The sequence below is a fragment of the Chiloscyllium plagiosum genome, chromosome 9 (assembly GCF_004010195.1).
Source record: "Chiloscyllium plagiosum isolate BGI_BamShark_2017 chromosome 9, ASM401019v2, whole genome shotgun sequence".
In the NCBI taxonomy this organism is placed as follows: Eukaryota; Metazoa; Chordata; class Chondrichthyes; order Orectolobiformes; family Hemiscylliidae; genus Chiloscyllium; species Chiloscyllium plagiosum.
Genome location: NC_057718.1, coordinates 63474017 through 63493972, shown reverse-complemented (window position 1 = coordinate 63493972; position 19956 = coordinate 63474017). Strand labels below are relative to the sequence as shown.

General features: G+C 40.3%; 1 protein-coding gene across 7 annotated transcripts in view; it reads left to right on the top strand.

The window, feature by feature from the left end:
* pde10a (phosphodiesterase 10A) overlaps positions 1 to 19956 on the top strand; it is a 481692-nt gene that overhangs the window by 446900 nt on the left and 14836 nt on the right. For 6 of the 7 annotated variants that reach the window (XM_043696099.1, XM_043696101.1, XM_043696100.1 and 3 more), the window contains 3 exons: positions 11513 to 11685; positions 15218 to 15329; positions 18058 to 18138. In XM_043696099.1, coding sequence (XP_043552034.1) covers positions 11513 to 11685; positions 15218 to 15329; positions 18058 to 18138 — 366 coding nt within the window. The remainder of the gene's footprint in view (positions 1 to 11512; positions 11686 to 15217; positions 15330 to 18057; positions 18139 to 19956) is intronic. The other variant, XM_043696097.1, reaches the window with a different exon arrangement.

The following is a 19956-nucleotide window of genomic DNA, read 5'->3' as shown; positions in this document are numbered from 1 at the left end:
ACTAACCTCTCGAAGCATTTCGTAATTATGGAGGTCAGAGCCACCAGGCAATGGATATTGCGTGTGTTTTCTTTAGTGTCAGGAGGGACTTCAGATTGTAGCAAGGAGAGGTTAAAGATGTCAGTGTGTTAAAGCTCACTTGGTTTTCCTGCTAATAACGAGAGAACAAGAAAAATATTAAAGTATTAAAGGTCCTTTATTGATTGCTTCTCACCACGTGGCAGGGGAGCCCAGCAATCCCAGATGTGTGCTTACACACTAGGCAGTGCTGCAAGCGCTCTCCCGGGTAATTACACAAACCAAGGCTTTTTACACCTCTTAAAAAAGAGGCATTTCCTGCAGTTTCGCGCACAACTGCCCCCAATTCAGTTACTGATGGGACATGTTAGGGCAGGCTACTGCTGGGACATGTTGGGCAAGTCTTTTGTCACTCGTTATCTTGCTGTTCACAGTAGTTTCTTTGTTTTCCTAGTTTACACTCGGCCATGTCCAAGCTAACCACACCCTGCCCCGACACCATTTTGTTTAACGTACCAGTTTCAAGCAAGCTAAAATGTATCCTAAAATGTACCATTCTTACAATGAATACTCACACCAACTGGTCCACACAGGATCTGAATGCACAGCAGCGGACTCCATCTGGACCAGTTGCTTTCTGTGGGTTCACTCTCGTGAAGACCAATCTGACATCTGCAGCAGTGACTGAGGGAACGGGTGCATCCAAGGCTGTTGGAGCAGGTGACATCGTTTCACTGACCACCTGTTCGAACCGAGCATAAAATGCATTCAGTACATCAGAGAGATGTATTTTTGTTCTGTTCTGCTTCATTTTGTAGCCTGTTATGTCATGTAGGCTTTGCCATTCTTGGTAGGTGTCCATGTGGTTAGTGTGAGTCTCTAACTTAGTTTGCCTCTTGAGATCTCTAATGGCCTTACTGAGGTCATATTTGGATTTTCTGTAAATGTCAGCGTTGTCTGACTTTGACATTGCACTCCTGTTCTTCAGTAGGCTCTGGATTTCCCAGTTCATCCATGGTTTCTAGTTGGGGAACTAATGGATTGACTTCTTTGGCTCACAGTCCTTTACATGCTTGCTAATGAAGTCCATGATGAGCATTAATGAATGGATAGCGAAGTAGATGTAGTTAAGTATGAGTGGGCATCAGAGAGCATGAGTGAGTGGATAGAGAAGAGAGGGCATAAGTGAATGTGTGGGGAGGAGGTTATTTGGGAACAGGGTTCATTGTGGGGAGATTAGCTGCTTACAGTGGTGGGACGAGAAGTGTTTCACCAAGTCTTCTGACATCAGAGTTGGGGGAGGGGTGAAATCTACATGAGTGTGTCTAATAACAGTGTCCTGTTGTATTTTAAAATTAGATTTTCATATGCATTATCATCTATGATATGTTAACTTATAACGTATCATGATGCTGCTTTATTGCTATTTTGTTTTCATAGAATCCCTACAGTGTGAAAGCAGGCCATTCAGGCCATCAAGTCCACATTGAGCCGCCGAAGAGCAGCCCACCCAAACTGACTGTTCCACTTATCCCTATAACCCTACATTCTCCATGACATCCACCTAGCCTGCATATGATTCTTTGTCACAAGAGATTCAGAATATTTCATCTTTAACCACTAATTTAAGGCCTTTTTTGTCTGGATGCACTCACGTCTGGAGTCAGAATTTTTAATTAAATTTACTATTGAGTGGTTTCCACAGATCACATTCCACTTGTATTGCACAAGTATTTTTTATTCCAAATATTACTGTAACTGAACTGTTAACAATAAATCCACACTCTGCACATTGACACTCCTCATTTGGGTAGTATACTAAAAATCAGGACCTATTCTTCTCTGAGTCATCATAAAAGTTAAAGATATTAATAAGTATATAGAATTCCCCCAGTTCACTTATCTTAGACCTGGATTACAGAAAGCACAGACCAAGCTTCTAAACTTAACAAAAATTGCTATTTATTGCAAGTAATTAGAATTTAGCTATTAATAAACAATTATGAACCTTTGGCATATAACTCTACTAATGAAAACTCTAATTCCCCTAAAAACCCCTCTTCTCGCTCTCAAACACACTCTATCTATAACTCCAGCTCTTGTGTGTGTGCGCGTGTAAGACTCAGTAGTTCTTGTTCACAAGGTTGCTGAGATGACTCTTGTAACTCTTGGGCTGGTCAAAACATTGCTTCCCGGTCTTCCTTCTCTGAAGGTTTCACTAATTTGCACTGGGAACCAGTTCATACTTATAAAATTTCTCTTACTTATAATTAAAAGTTACAGCTTACAGCAATGGCAGAAGAAGAAAACTATTTTCTTCAGGCTTAAAATAGATTTTACTACAGAGAGAACTCCTGAGTTGGTGGAGGTCTGGAGATGTCTCCTAATCTTGTTCACATCCCAGGCTGCGATGCCAGAAGGCTTTTGTCACCAATGACTGGTCATAGACTAATCAGTTTTTTGTTGTCAATCAAAGCTGTATTTGCACACAGTCCTTAAGCTCCAGGTCCTCTGCAAACCACACCTTTCCTACTGTAGCTGTATCAGCAGTGTTTACAGTGAGTGTCAGGTTACCTGCTTTCAAAAGGTGCAGCAATCCTCTATCAATCCTTGCTTTTTTAAAACTGTTCTTTTCTAATGTCAGTCCACAATTTAAGATAGAAAAATAAGACAGTCTTTACATGCTTCAGCCTTTAAGGAAAATGAAATGCCATTTCAAAAACTAAATTTTGTTGCAAATTATGCAAACAGCAAAGAAGACTTGTGTCCATTCATTCTTCCTCCTCATTTATGCAACCTTTTATAAACTTAGTGTTTCTTAAATCTTTAACTTATTCCAAAATTTTACATTTGGGGCAATGCATCTGCAATGCCATATTTTTCCAACAATGTGAAGCAATTTTCAAAATTTTTATATTAAGCAGTCGCAAATTTTTATATTAAGCATAAGACTTAAATTTTTATATTAAGCATAAGATTGCATTCTGAATGGCCACCTGTTCTGAATTTCAAGCTCTTGAATTAAAATTGATGAATCCTGTTCTGTGAAAATTGACTTTTCCTTGTTATCATGTCAGACATTGACTTCAAAATATTGAAGTACCAACCAAAGACCGTTCCATTTTGGTTGAGTACTTCTTCAAGTAACCCCTTGATCTCTTAGTATTGTTATGGCGTTGCATGTTTACATTGAAGAAAAAGGGGTTGTCTTTCCTTTAGACAAAACTCCTTCAAATTTGTCATCTAACTCCAAGTACTACTTCTGCACTTACAGCAATGTATATCTCTGGTCCTTTAGTTGTAGTTAAAACTGCATTCTGATCTGTGAGTCTTTCCTTTTGAGTTTCCTCTTCAATTTCCTTATGAAAACCAATAAACCCCATGGCTTTCTCTGGAACATCTTTATTTTTGATTTCTGCCTGTACCCTCAGTGCTGTTTCTTCAGATACGTTGAGAAATGTTGGCATATTCCCAGTTATCCATTCTGTACCTAAGCTACTTGCTTTCCTTTCACTCTCCCATTTTTTAGCACTGCTGAATTTTTGGTGTGATGATAAAAAGATTAAATGTTGTAGATTAACTTGTAATTATTAGCTATTGTTGCTGTTTGTCCACTACTTGCAATCCTTTGGTCCCCAACATGAGTTCTTATTGCAGAAAGTAGTGCGTTTTTTAAATTCCTCAAGCAGAATAAGAATGTCTATTAATTGTTACTTTGCTTATTTCCTCCTCCTCACAATCACTACTTAGCTGTTTGATTATTTAGTACATTTAGAATGTTATTATGTCTTCTACCACAAAGACTGATGCAAAGTATTAGATTATTTCCCTGGCCCTTGTTCCCTAAGGTGTCTGTGTTCACAGTTGCCTATCTTTTCCTTTCTACATATTTAACTAAACTCCTACTGTCCATTTTTATGCTACCAACTAGTTTATCCTCATATTTTATTTTAATCCTTTTTTACTTTTTGGTCATATTTTATTGGCTTTTAAAACTTTCACAATACTGATTTGCCACGAGTCTTTATATGCTTTTTTTTCTTGATTTGGTACTATCCTCAACCTTTCTGGTTAAACATGGTCAGTTTATCCTCTTCCTGACTGAGATATATCTTTGCTGTGAGTCACAAACTTTTTTTTTAAAGTCTGCCATTGTCCGACTATCTATTCTGCTAAACTCCTTTCCCACTCCACTCCAGCTAACTCTGCCCTCATTTCTGTGTAAATACCATTATTTAAGTTCAACACTGTTAAATCCCAGTGTTATGATCACTGTTCCCCAGGAGATATTTTATTCTGAGATCATTTATTAAATCTACCTCATTACACATTACCCAATCCAAAATAGCCTAATCTCTGGTTAATCCAGATCACATTATTTTAGGAAATTATCCAAATACACTCATTACTATCTCTCCAATTTGATGATCCCAATATGATTGAGAATTAAAGTCACCCATGATTAATATACTGCCTTTTTTATGTACTCTCATTATCTCCTAATGTATTCTTTGTTCAATAGAAGAGCGGTTTAGGGGATTATCAGTGTCTTCTTCCTCTTATTATCTCTTGCCTTCGCTCATGTGGATTCTGCATCATCTAATCCAGGATCATTTCATGCTAATGTACTTATCCCATTTCTTTCTAACAAAGCTTTCCCTCCACCCTTCCCTTCATGTCTGTTCTATTAGAAAGGTCACATAGTCTTGAATATTTAGTTCCCAGCTTCGATCTGTTCGTAACCTTGTTTTTTTAATTGGCTATTAATCATACACATTAGACTTAATTTAATTGATTCTCAATACTGTAAAGTGCCACATTTTGTTGGCTTTTTTTTATTTGGATCCCCCTTGTCCCTGTTTGCTGCTTTGTTAATGCATGTCTACTCTGTCCCTTCCTATCCTACACTGGGTATGATTTTCAAAATAGTTGCTGTGCAATGCCGACATGTTCTTTTGCTTTGCAAAGCCCCCAGCCCTTCACACACATGCACGGTCGACCACCATCACCCTCCAGGCGCCCAACCCCACCCCCCTCCTCCTCCCACCTCTGCAAAATATTCTAGTTTTCTGAATGATGGGGACCAAATGGACCATCATGGTCCCTTGGTGTTTCCTGTCTCACGGGGAGGACACAGTAGAGCTGACAGCATACTGTATGCTGTCATGGAGCATGCCATAGGAATCCTCAACTTTGACTCTGAACCCCATGATGTGTCATGGCATTAGACCAAACATGGGCAAGGAAACCACCAGCTGATTACCATATGCCATTCCCTCCCTCAGCTGATGAATCAGTACTCATCTATTTTTAACATCCAGGAAATACTGAGGGTATCATGGGCAAAGAATGTACTCTTGGTGGGGGAGTTCAAAGATCTCTACCACAAATGATTCAGTAGCACTATTACTTGCCAAGCTAGTTAAGTTCTAAAGAATATTGATCTGAACCCGGTGTGCAGCAGTGGGTAAGGGAACCAATAAGTGAGAAAAACATACTTGACCTCGTCTTCAGCAATCTGCCTGTGACAGTGTTGGTAAAAGAGAGCGCTGCACAAACCTCATTGGAGACAAAAGTTCCATCTTCACATCGAGAATATCCTTCATCATGTTATCACCATGATAAGTGGAACAGATTTCGAACAGGTCTAGCACTTTCATTAGGCGCTGTAGGCCATCAGCAGTAGCTGAATTGCAGCCCAACACTATCTGAAATCTCGTGGCCCTGCATATTCCCCACTCTACTGTGACCATTAAACCAAGGGATCAACCCTGATTCAATGAAGAATGCAGGAAGCATACCTGGTCGAGCTACAAAACAGGACTGCTTGGCGTGTCAAACACCATTAGCAGCAAGTGATGAGCACAGCTAAGCTAATAATATCCAGACTTGGGCTGACAAGGGGCAAGTAACATTCATGCCACGCAAATGCCAGGCAATGACCTTTTGCAATAACAGAATCTAACCATCACTGAGTCCACCACTATCAACATTCTGGGTTGGGACCATTATCCAGAAATGAACCTGGATCAGCCATATGAATGCTCTGGTTAATACAGCAGTTCAAAAGCTCAGCATGTATAGTTCTGGTCACCCTTGTGTAGGAAGGATAATGTAAAATTGGAAAAGGTGCAGCAGAAAAGCTTTACAAGGATTTTACCGGGACTGGAGGGCTTAAGGAAAGGCTGGATAAGCTTGGGACTACTTTCACTGGAGCTTGGGAATTTAAGGGGTGACCTTATAGAGATTTATAAAATCATGAGTGGTATAGGTAAGGTGTATAGCAAAGGTTTTTTTTTCCCCCTCTGGTGAGGAAGTTCAAAACTAGAGGGCATTATTTTAACGTGAGAAGGGAAAATTTAAAAGGAACCTCAGGAGCAACTTTTTCACACAGTGGATAGTTCATATATGGAATGAACTGCCAGAGGAAGTGGTAGATGCAAGTACAGGTACAACACTTAAAAGACATGGACAGGTACATGAAAAGGAAAAATTTAGAAAATATGGGCCAAATGCAGGCAAATGAGATGGGTTTTGATTGAGAACCTTTGTCAGCATGGACAAATTGGACTAGGGTCTATTTCTGTGCTCTATGATTACGACTCTATCACTCAATAACTCAACATACAGGTAATAGAGTTCTGCCCAAATGAGAAAACTGTTGCTTCATATACCTGACACCATATGAAGTTTCTGTACCTGGCAACCTTCATTCATTCCTCGAGTTTGAGATAAGTATTGATGCTTTGTCCTTACTCTGAGGTTTAAAAGAAGTAATACCTGGAAATAAATGTGCCAGTTATTCTGGCCCTCCAATTTAATGTGTATGACCTGAGTAGGACCAGTATATATTATTTGTCAGTACTACTGGTTTTACCTTCTAGTGGCATGCCTTTAAATCATTGTTGCATTGTAAGCTGTCCCAAGACAGGCAAAGCATTTAAGGGGAGGAAGGCAAGATGTGGCTTAGGGGAATGGAGAGCCCAAATAGCGAAAGTGTTTTTTCTATAGTTAAGGGCCATACTAAAGTACAAATGGGAGAATTGAAGGCTGTGGTTGAGGGTCATGTTAAAGTGCAAGGTGCTAATTGAAGGGAGGATCAGTAGGGCAGTGGTGGGACACAACCAGTTCACAAATTGGTCATCGACTGTCAAGGAATGGACTGGTGGACCTCTGTGTGTTCTGCTTTGGGGAAATTGGGGCTATAGCTGGAAAGGGAAGAACACAGGAGAGAGGTGACTGTCCAGATGTGGTTCTTTCTGCAAGAAGCTCACATACAAGGATGTGACTAGTAGGAGGATGGGAGTTGGACAGCATAAGATTTCATGGGATGTGGAATGATCAAAAAATGTAATAGGCATGTGGTGCCCATCATGAGATGATAAGGGGGCAGGAGTAACATTGGGACCTGCTTTGTGCTGGTCTTCTTTTGGGGTGCTGGTTATAGAAATTAGTTATCATGTGGAGGGGATCAGCTAAAACAGGGAGTTTGCAAGATCACAAAGCCATCAAGAATTATAAGGCACTTTGGGAGGTAAAGAATGTGGGGAACTTGCTGAGTCACAGAAGAGAGTTGAAAATATTAGTTGAAATAGAAAACAAGATCTCACATCTGAAAGAATTCACAAATGTCCTTCAGTTTGAAAAAGGCCATCTACACTCAGTATGGGAGAATGATTTTATTTTGAGTGAGAGGAGTTAAATTTGAGTATTTCTGGCTGATTGAAGGACATGAGACCAGTGGTGGAGAATCATGATCAACTGGGTTCCACCAAATAACCAGCCTTACTCCAGGATTCATGGCATCACATTCCAACAAGATCCCCTGAAACCATGTGGAGACATAGTACATTTTAGGTAGATTACCATCATGTGATGTCTCCAGTATGGGTGCAGACATGGGGAAAGAGAGGTATGTTTGAACTATTAAGTGCTCCACCAATAGCAAGCTCTGAAATCCTGGCTGGAAGTTCATCTAAGGGAAAGAATGGGGGAGAGTTGGAAGATAGGAGCTGAGGGATTGCTGATCGCTCGACGTGCCAAGGCAAGATCAGGAGATTCTTCAAGGAATATGACTGTTGTGCATGGGAAGCTTCACTGGTGTACTGTGAATACCCAGCTCTGTATCCACGCACACAAATGTATGGTCACAAGGAGCTGTCCTATGAAGCGGCATAGGATGGAGCTTTTCATGGTATGCGTGATGGTTGGAGAGGAGAACACATGGAGGCATTACTAGGTATTTCCTCGCAATCAAGTGCATATGGAGGAGGCTTGCAGCACAAACCTGCAAGAGAAGGATACTGTATTTGTCAAATTAGTGATTTTACAGATCTCTTGAAACTGAGAACACTGACACAAGTCAGCACTGCTATTCTTCTGGTCATTTTGCAGAAGATGAGGAACCGGTGGTGTAGTATGTGGGAGCAGCAGTGGCTGCCATCATCTGTGGTCTAGCATGAAGGACAAAAGTGGCCATGTTGATGACAAAGAGTACTAGACAGAAACCCCATTTATGGCTTCAGTCCAACTATCTGCAGCTGGCAAAGAGGCAATACAAAGCTACCTAAGGATGTCTCGAGATATTGTTTCCTACATTTGCCAGCAATTGGATGACCACACAAGAACTTGGGCTCTATCCTAAGGTGGCTGTCTTGAAAATAACATCGAACATCAACTTTCACAGAGCCACAGGGAATCTCGGTGAAATTTCACAGCAGCCACTTGAGTGTATTCCAGAGGTGACTGATGCTGTCTTTGTTAAAGTTCACAAGTTTATGCAGTTCCCCTCAAATGCAGGAGTCAGGCAGCCAGGTCAGTCAGCTTCACTGCCAAAGCAAATTACTCACATGCAGGATGCAATTGATGGTTCCCACACATCCATCAGAGCACCCTATCAATAACCAGTTGCCTATCTCAATAGGGAAGGGTTCTACTTAATGTGCAGATCATTTGTGACCATACCAACCAAAATCTCTAAGGAACTCCTAGATCCTGGAGTGCTTAGAAGTGCCTGAATCTTTTAATGTCCTTCATCTCAGACCATGCTGGCTGCTAGGCAGTGAGGGCTACTTCCTCAGGACCTGGCAGATGCATAGTTCCCTATATGGACAACGTGTGGCATTGCCTGTGCACACAAGGACAGCAGATTGCAATCTTCCTCACTGGTTTCTTGTAAGATTCCTGTCTCTACATTGGCACAGGAATGGTCATGGACGTCCCCTGCCAGCATTGCTGCCTGCTGTTCAAATGGAGTTCGGATGCAAACATCCAGCACCCCTCTGCTTGTCTGGGCCCTCTCCCTCCTATCGTGGCCCATCATCTCCTGAAAACAGAAAGAAAACTCCTGCTTTTGATGGCAATGGCTGCATGAACTCTTGATTAGGTTACTTAGCCAGGTCCTGAGCTCTTCCCAATAATGATTAGGAGTTGTACTGCTAATATTGAATATTGGCAGTATAGTGTTGAATATTGGCAGTATGAGGTTACTGTCATCTTCAGTCAACATCATCCGTGTAATATTTGCAGGTGATCACCTTATGATATGCCTCTGCAGTTGCACAGCTACACTGATGCATCTATTAGTGATAGCTTGCAGTGAATGGTGCCATTTACTCATGCAGGATTCATCCTGTTCCTGCACATGATTCAGGTTCTCTTGGTGAGGATCATCCACGCTGACATACATTGTGACCTCAGTCCAGCCCACCCGCATCTAAATGTGAAAACTTCCTGCTGCTATCTCTGGCAAGGACAGCCTGGAACAAAACTTGCAGCAAAGTGTCGCTGAACCTCACAACCAGTTTCTGTCTATTCTGCAACGTCTCCGAGTGGTGGGACTGACTAGTTCAGGCTCCAGTGATGCTGCAAGCTTGCAGTGGGTGAAGGGTTATCTGGTTGTCTTTTAGTATGGCATCTGAACCTTCGACCCCAGAGAGTCCCATAAAGGTGAGAACTTCCTGGTCACCTGACTCATATGTTTCAATTTTCACAACATCTCTCATACGTGTACCGAGCTGAAACATTTGTGATCAAGTGAGAAAATCCATTCCGAGGTCAGAAGTGTTGACCTCAACATGCCTGATGCTAAATTTAATTCCACCAAATGTTTTCATTGCACAATTGACAGACATGAAAAAGAAAAAGATGAATGGATTCAACTGTTGAACTGAATGTGGGATGGAGGTTGACTGCATTCTGTAGATGGAAACTAAGATTCTGTGCTCTGTCAAAAGCTGACTAAAAAGAATGAGGTTGCTGGATGGGTCAAAAAGGCTTTTGTTATGAAGAAGGAACAGATTGGAAAGAGGAGGAGTGGTAGGTAATCCAGGTATTTGAAAACAGAGACAAAGAAGCTTCAACTCCAGAATGAGTTGAGAAAAAACTAGATACTTTGGAATGGGCTTGGACTGTGCCTTATTGTTGTTAGTATTTTATGTAGAATTGCATATTGTTTAATCCTGCTTAAAGCCTTTGAATATATCCTGACTCATCATAGGTGTTCAGGAACAAGATTCAAAGTTGAATAGTTTGCTGAAAACTGTGCTGATACTAATGAATTAGTTGAAACCTTTCGAAGTGATGGATAATTTGGCTTTACAGCAAACTTGTAAGCTCAGAGTGTACAACTAGAAGTTCAGTAAGCCTTGAGGTTTGAAGGTTGAGTCTGATAATAATCTTTCATTGTCATTATGTGAAAATGAACAGATTTCCAATGAAGAGAAGTAAACTTTCTGAATTCAAAATAAATTCAAAGGGGGACATGGGCTGGAAGCAAACACTTTAAAATCCTTGGGGAACTGTGCATGGCATCTATTGTACGTTTTGAGATCCAGGAGAAATGGATCCAACAGATTAGGTGAAATAAAGCATTCACCATATTAATAAGACAGAATTATACACTGAAGGGAAGCTCTTCAATTTGCTCTTTTGAATTTAAGGTTGAGAAAGAAAAGTGAACCAAATATATCAGCTTTCTGTTAAGGAAGGGGAACTAGTGTACTATCAGGAGATAGAAGGCATGAAAAGGAGGGTTCAGGCCTTTAAAGAGATTCCGCCAAGTGATCAGAAGTAGCAGCAATCGAGTTTGCAGGGCCACGGGAGTTCACAATTCTATTCAATTAAATTTTTGTGTAGTTAATTTAACAAAGTTGAGCAGAAATGATGCTGGCTTGATACTTTTTGACAGATCAAGGTGATAAATATAATTGTTGGAGGAATGGTAGAACCAGGTCAGATGGAAACCTACATTCAACACGTGGTGCAGGTGGCATTGGAGAGCCTGTGGCTGGGTGCAAGAAGTGGAAGGATTTTTTATTTGTTACAATACAATCTAATTGCTTTTAGATCAATTTCTCTATACAGAGATTTTAAACAAAAGCGACTTCTTAGAGATGAGACCTGAGTGACAAAATAAATGTAAATAATTTTCAGTAAAATTGTAAAAGTTAAAATTAGCTTCTGTACTGTTTATTGAATTTTTTATTTCCACCAGTTGGAAGGGCATAATATTTTCTCCAGTCTGAATGCTGATGATTATGAGCAGTTGCTTGAAATCATTCGGAAAGCCATCATTGCAACTGATCTTGCACTATATTTTGGAAACAGGAAGCAGATAAGCGATCTGCTACAGGCAGGAGCATTGGATATCAACAATCAAACTCACAGGTAAATGTTTTATGTATTTAAACTGAAGTTAAATATTATTCAATAATTATGATAGCTTCAATTATGATAGCTTTCTACCATTGTAGAAATTGTAACAGTTTAATGAACAATTTGAACTCTCCAAAAAAAAATGCAAAACAACTGTGTGTGCTGGAAAACACGAAATTCTGGAAAAAAAACCTTACAAAATCAAAATTAACATTTCGGATCTGGAGCCTTTCATTGGAACCAGGAAAATTTAGAAATGTAATAGATTCTGAGTGACTGAAGGCAGGGAATATAAAAAAAGAGATCAAATGGGACAATCTGCAATTTTGGGGGAGGACGTGAGATTAAGTGACTAAAGATTTGATTCAAGATGGTGCCGATACCAGGTGACTCCTTGCAAGCTCCCTACAGCAGATCTTATTCTAACACATTTCTTATAACCATTCCACACTTTTCTGTCTAAGCACCCTGTGATCTGTATGTTGTTGCTTACTATGATCTGCCTGTACTGCTCATGAACAAAAGCTTCTCACTACCCAGTTTGTTCTGATATAATGCGATAGTTCCATTCTCGTGCAATCTTACGTTACAAGAAAATCGCACAACAGCGACATGATTTAAACTAATGAGGCCAGAATTACGTTATAGCCAATAGAGGTAAGGAAAGTTCACATTCTACAAATTACAGTCTAAATTCTTCAATCACATTAAGCCAATTTGCGTTGAAGAAACACGCATAAAAGCAGAACCAATTGTACTTAGCTACGTGTGACTACAATCAATCAAATCAAATCAAGTTTATTGTCCAAGGCTAAAGATATAGCTGTGATTTCAGTTTCATGATTTTGAAAATCCAACAGCCCTTCTTTGGTTCTCAATACTACAGAACCCTCTAAGAGTGTTAACCAAACACTTCCAATCTGGAAATTTTAATCTAAACTCCTTATACTGAGGTGACCTATTTCTTAACAGTTCTGAATGCTCAGGAGCAACTGTTTTACATATCCAGATTCAACCAAGACTTCTGCAAAATTGCCAAAACTGAAACCCAAAAGCTTTTCCAAGCTATGATGTTTCCCCGAATTAAAACAATCTTTGAGCTTCTAAACTGAAAGTTGAATGTACAAATGTTTATTTGTTCCTAAGAACACTTCCAACATAATTAAAACTCCAGTTCACACCAGGAGCTCTACTGCTTTTTCAGAGAAATCACCACAGCTACAAAAATTCTTACAAGTTATTGACTAGACTCCTTGAGAAATACGGACCGGCAGCCACGTGCAACTAGCTCATATCGAAACTCTAAAATAATTTGTATTAACATAGAGAAATCATACACCTTGCGTCACAATTTTAAGCAGAGATAGAGTAGTAGGTCCTGTAAAATCTTTATCCACAGCAAGCCAAGGAAATAAGAGGGAAATAAATCCACTTTGTTCCTGGCCTGCTGTACTGTTCAAATGAAAAGTAATGGAAATTTGAGAAACATCACTCCATCTTCCAACTGAATACTTTGCAAAATGTCAGCAATTTTCTATTATAACCTTAATTTTTGTTTCATTTTATCTTTGTTTTCTCTTTCCTCTCCTTGGCTTTACTTTCAGACAGCTGTTATACAGGATCTGCTATTCGCATCTTTTCTATTCAAGTAGTCTTTTCTCTTGTTCTATTACCACTCCATTTGGCCTTGCACCATGAAACCTATTGTCATTTGATTCCTTTTGTCTTTTCCTGTCAGAAATCTTCTCTTTTGTTCTCCTTCCTGCTTTGCTCTTTCAATTCACTCAAAACCTATAACATTTCTAACTTTTGAAGTTCGAATGCAAGGTTGCAGATCAGAATAGTTAACTCTGTTTCTCTCTACACAGGTACTCTTAGACCTACTGATCATTTCTGACAGTCCTCTTTTACTTTGAAGTCTTCCCAGTCTGGGCGGCACGGTGGCCCAGTGGTTAGCACTGCTGCCTCACAGCGCCTGTAGACCCGGGTTCAATTCCCGACTCAGGCGACTGACTGTGTGGAGTTTGCACATTCTCCCCGTGTCTGCGTGGGTTTCCTCCGGGTGCTCCGGTTTCCTCCCACAGTCCAAAGATGTGCGGGTCAGGTGAATTGGCCATGCTAAATTGCCCGTAGTGTTAGGTTAAAGGGGTAAAGGTAGGGGCATGGGTGGGTTGCGCTTCGGCGGGTCGGTGTGGACTTGTTGGGCCGAAGGGCCTGTTTCCACACTGTAAGTAATCTAATCTAATCTAATCTTGTAGTCTACATAAGGAGCTGAGTTTCCAAGGTTCAGAGTCACATGTTCAAATTTAAAAATTGCCCAGTCTTCAGCTGGTTGACATGAGCATTGCCAGTACATATTTTCATGGAGCAGCGAACATCTCGAATCACAATTTTATAGTCTAGAATTTCTTTGTCCTATCAGGTTTAAAGATCAATCCATCCATTTTCTTTCTTGTACCGTTTTGATGGTGTAGTGGTTAGCACATTTGCATGAATTGCTGGTGTCACAGTTGAGAGCTGTTCCTCCATTTGGGGCAACAATGTGACCTACTGATTAGCACAGCTGCCTTAGCGCCAGCGGCGCAGGTTCGATTCCAGCCTTGGGCAACTGTCTGTATGGAGTTTGCACATTCTCCCTCTGTCTGCTGGATGTCTGAGTTTCCGCTCGGTTCTCAGTTTGCCATCATTATCCAAAGATGTACAAGTTAGGTGCATTGGCCATGCTAAAATGTTTTGCAGTGTCCCAAGGTTAGGTGGATTAGCCATGGTAAATAGAGGGGTTACTGGATAGGGTTGAGGGGTGCTGGGTCCAATAAAATGATTTTTGAAAGGTTAGGGCAGGCTCAATGGGACAAATGTCCTTTTTCTGCATTCTGGAATTCTATTTTTCTGGTTCCTTTTTCTCTATGTTTTTAACCCCTTTTCCTTTTTTAAAATCTGTTACTCTAGTACGGATTATGTTACTATCGCTGTTTCTGGTGGTGGGGTATTCCACGTTCTAACAACCTGTACGTAACAAAAAAAGGATTTCCTGCCCCACCCCCCCAACTCCATTCTTTTGGTGTTCATAAATGTATGTTCTCTGCTAAACCTGCTGGCCATTGAAGATAAGCATTCATAAAGTAAATTGTTAAAAAATATTATAATTTTTAAACAGTTTATGAAATCGTGTAATCTACTTTGTTCTAATTTTTCTATCCTCGAAAGGAAAACCTGCATATGTTCTCATTACACCTGGAGCAAACCCCTGTTCATGGAGTCAAAGAAACTATAGCACTATTGTGGCCATTGAGCCTAATGTGCCTGTTATATATTTCTTGCATTTCCTTTGTTAATGTGAAACACTTTTGTGAGAAGGAATTAAAAACAACTGGGATGATACACAGTGTAGAAAGCTTTTGCTGCTGAATAAATAGGAATTTGCAAAGAATACATTTCTGATGGACAAATACATCAAAATTAGGGGTATCAGATATGTAATGCACTGACCATAATCTTCTGGACTGATTCATTTTTCAGTTTTATTTTACTTCTCTTTCAACAGAGACAAGGTGATTGGTTTAATGATGACAGCTTGTGATCTCTGCTCCGTCACCAAGTTATGGCCAGTTTGCAGGGCAACAACTGATGATATTTATGCTGAATTCTGGGGAGAGGTATATGCCTTTTCTAACATTCTTAATAACAGACTCGATAATAGTAAACAACACCCAGACTGAGTCACTGCAGCGATATTCTAAAACAGGTGCAGCTGCAATGTCCTAGTACCCTAGATGTGATCAGTTGTAATCCTACCTGTAACCACAGGTCATTACTGTAAAACCGTAAGCAGCTTTGATTAAGCTACTCAATTAATGAACCTTCACTAGGGCCTACCTTTTTGCACTCTGGTTCTATATACTATGGACAACTCTCAATGGCGAACTAATTTGTATTTGGTACATATATCAAATTGTTTGGTGAATATAACACAACTAATGATTCCACAAAAGGTAGTAGATGTGGCGTTTCAAGAAATTCCTCTAAGGAATACAGTGACAGTGGGATGAGGCTGTTAAGTGCTGAGTTATGAGCCTCACCAGGCAGTGGTGTAGGAAGTCCACTCATGGGCCTTCCCACCATGGACTTTACCAGAGGTCTCCAACTACCACATTTCCAACTAACGAAATGCCTCCCCACCACAAAATACACTATGGGGAGGTTACAAGATTCTGCCAACATTTCTAGATCTCTGCCTGAGTTTAATCTCAAAGAAGCAGAATATATATTGAGTTATACAAGTTACAGCTCATACTATTCAGGCCCTGATGCTGCTGCTCTCTCTCTCTGTAACCCCATTCCTTGCAAATCTTTTTTATATTTCTCTTTCTTTTTAATATTAATGTCTTTCTCTTAAACCAACTTTTATTCTCAACCTCATACCCATGAGTGGTGAAGGATTCCATGGACCCAGTAAAGCTGGATTTCTTCCTTGAAGTCAGAATTGTAAGTCAGGCCATTTCCCAATAATATGAGTCTACCCCCTGCCTGGCAGTGCCCACCAATGTTATATTTATGTTGAGGCATGAGGAACAGCCTGAATTTTGGACCAACATCTCCAAAAGCAGGCCCAAGGAGGAAGGAGAGGCATACTGATGCAACTTGGGCAGGGAGGAAGGCCTGTCTCCATTTCATCCACCTCTCCCTCATCATCCCTGCAATGCTATGCACCTCCTGCCACCTATGCTCACCTCACGTGCCCTTGCTGCCACATCTCTTTGATATCTTCCATATTCTGCTCACACCACGAAATCCACAAGATACCTATATTTGTCTTCCACCCTTACCCCTTCCACACACTCATGCCACATCCACATATCCACAATGTACTCCCTTCAGAACACATTCCATTCCCACTTATCCATTATAAGCAGAATTCTTAAGCCCCTTGACAATATCAGGAAGTTTTTCAGATGCCCAGAAACCTGAAGATAAACTAAAGATCAAAACCATCATTCAAAAACTACGTTAAAAAAAAAGCCTTTAAGTGGTCATAAAGCGGTCAAGAGATGGCGGTGCTATTGATCATGTCACTGGACTAGTAATCCAGAGAACCAGGCTAATGCTTTGATACCGTGGATTCGTATTCCACCATGGCAACTTGAAGGCATAAGGAATTGAAAGCTACTTATAATCACAGCAGCCATAAACTATCATAGCATATCATAAAGCTAATTTTGAATAGTTAGATTAGATTAGATTACTTACAGTGTGGAAACAAGCCCTTCGGCCCAACAAGTCCACACCGACCCGCTGAAGCGCAACCCACCCAGACCCATTCCCCTACATTTACCCCTTCATCTAACACTACGGGCAATTTAACTTGGCCAATTCACCTAACCTGAACATTTTTGGATTGTGGGAGGAAACCGGAGCACCTGGAGGAAACCCACGCAGACACAGGGAGAACGTGCAAACTCCACACAGAGAGTCGCCTGAGGCGGGAATTGAACCCGGGTCTCTGGCGCTGTGAGGCAGCAGTGCTAACCACTGTGCCACTGTGCCGCCCACAATTTTGTTCCTTACTGTCTGCAGAAATCTACCTTTCTTACCTGGTTTGGCCTAACTGTGATTCAGAATATATAGAAATGTAGTTAGTTCTTCATTGATCTTGGAAATGGTCGAGCAAACCATTCCATTCAATGGAAAATAATGATGGGTAACGGATATTTACCTTGCTTGCAATGCCCACATCCTATGAAAAATGATTTTAAAAAACCCTTGATAGCTGTATCAGTAAGGCTTGCAGAGTTGAATCCATTGATTATGTCGGACCTCAGCCACTTATACGTAATTAGATACCATAGAATGGCCATATCAAGAACCACTGCAAAAATCAGTCTGTTTGCAGAATTTGGAATTCACCCAAGCATTCTTAAGAGCAGAACTGTGCAAGCAGAATTTCCAGAACTAAATATATTAAAGCCCTTTAAACTTCAGCAGTTTGTTAAAGCTTTGAACCAAGGCATCAGATTTCTGAGTTTTAATTCAATGGCAAGAATAAATAGCAGGGAATAATTAGCATAGTCAAAGCTGAATATCAATGTTTTTCAATGTAGAAGAGCACTTTACCCAGTTTCACAATGTTGGTCAATAATATGATCAATTTAAGCAAACCAAAAGAGAGAGAATCATAGGCTAGTAAGAAGTAATATTTCTGTTAGGTGGGAAACATGATCATAAGTTAAGATAGTTTGTATAAATTATTTTCAAAGTTTTTGTTTTTAAACCAATATGTACTCTTTATAATGATTGAGAAGTAAGATTAGAATAATGGAAATTAATAATCATAATTAGCTTTATTTCAATTTCTGTTAATTAAATCAAATGGTGTTTTGCATGTAGGGTGACGACATGAAAAGAATGGGAATGCAACCGATCCCTATGATGGACAGGGAGAAAAATGATGAAATCCCTAGTGGCCAGGTAAATAACAACTTGTCTTTGAAATTTTCACTGTTTAGAAAGTTGTGATTGATCAATGGTTAGTGTTGTGCATTTGCTTTGATGTAGGCAGTCTAAAGTGCTTCGTTAACCATCCTGCCTGGCACAGAATGTGATCATCCTTGCTTAAGGTTTAAGTGAATTTCTTGCAGGTGCACACACTCAATATTTTACAATCTGCATTGTGATTTAGAGAAAGAAATTGAAGTGTCTTTCTTCATAACTTCCATAAAATCCAGAGATTAAATTTGATGTTGATGACAGGGGGTCTCGCCTGCCAACAAGAGCCCCATGTTGCTTACTTTTGGGAAGGCCTGGTCTTTAGTCAGGGTGTGAGTTGAATAATGGCAGGTTTTCCAGGAATCAAGTGCCCCAAAAAAGGAAATTCTAGCCTCCAGAATTGGGAGTGCAAGGCGGGAAGGTTCATGGAAGAGTCTGTCCAGTCCAGTTTTAATCAGGGAAAAGAACAAGGTGTCCATGTACCACCTTTCTGCCCAATTAAATGCCACTATTTTGGCACTACATTCCATCCTCGGACTCATAACTGTTACAGTTCTTTGAACTCCCCCCTTCATTGTTTGTAGAGAAACTTCATCAGTGGTCTAACTTTTGTAACAAAGAAATTAACGAACTCACTAATAACTCAAGACTTAATAGATTCAGTGCCTTTAACTTATAAACAGTTTCCAAACTACAGTATCGCAATAGTATTGCATAACGTTTGGTAATGCCCCACATTCTTCTTCACTGTTGCTAATACCTCATTCGAATAGTTGACTAATTGATACACACCATAACGGCTGACATCTCTTTCCTCACTTAACATCTTCCATTACAGCAGTTGTTCCTCCTGCCTACATGAACTCTGTGCAGATTTCAACATCACTACCCACTTTCACATAAATGTAAAGATGTCATTGAGGTGGACAGGTGAGGCTGAAAAGTGACCAAAAAAAAACAAAGACCAAAATCCCTGGAGATCCCAAAGGTTTATAAAATGTGGGGCCAGACCTGGAGGGTTGTAAAGGTGGTGGTGGTGGTGACAGCAGGGGGGACTTTACCACTGCCCACAAGTGGCACGTCTACTTTGTACAAGTAGAAAGTAAAGCTTGTGCAACCTTTTCATGTAGAGGGTGGTGCATATGTGGAATGAACTACCAGAGGAAGTGGTAAATGTATGTGTAGTTACAACATTTAAAAGACATTTGGACAGGTAAATGAATAGAAACTGTTTAGAAGGATATATACCAAGTGTAAGCAAATGGGACTGGTTTAGTCAGGTTGGACTGAAGGGCCTGCTTCAGTGCTGCGTGACTCAACATCTGTATTTAAAACTGTCCTCACTTAGGTCAAGTCCCCCAAAAGAAGATGTTCTACTGTTGGATTTCAACAGTGAAACAAGTATAGTATAGTTTAGTTTGGTCATTTCTGTCAATTTATTCTATACATAGAAGTAATCTTCATGGCCTGCATGATGACTATGTTGTCCATCTGTTCTCCATTTTTAATAATCCAATCATTTTCCTTATTAGTCTTCACGATTTTGATAATTAAAAATTAAGTAATTAAAATTTAATAAGGACTTAGAGTCATAGAGATGTACAGCACAGAAACAGACCCTTTGGTCCAACCCGTCCATGCCGACCAGATATCCCAACCCAGTCTAGTCCCACTTGCCAACACCCAGCCCCTGCCCCTCTAAACCCTTCCTATTCATATACCCATGCAAATGCCTCTTAAATGTTGCAATTATACCAGCCTCCACCACTTCCTCTGGCAGTTCATTCCATACACGTACCA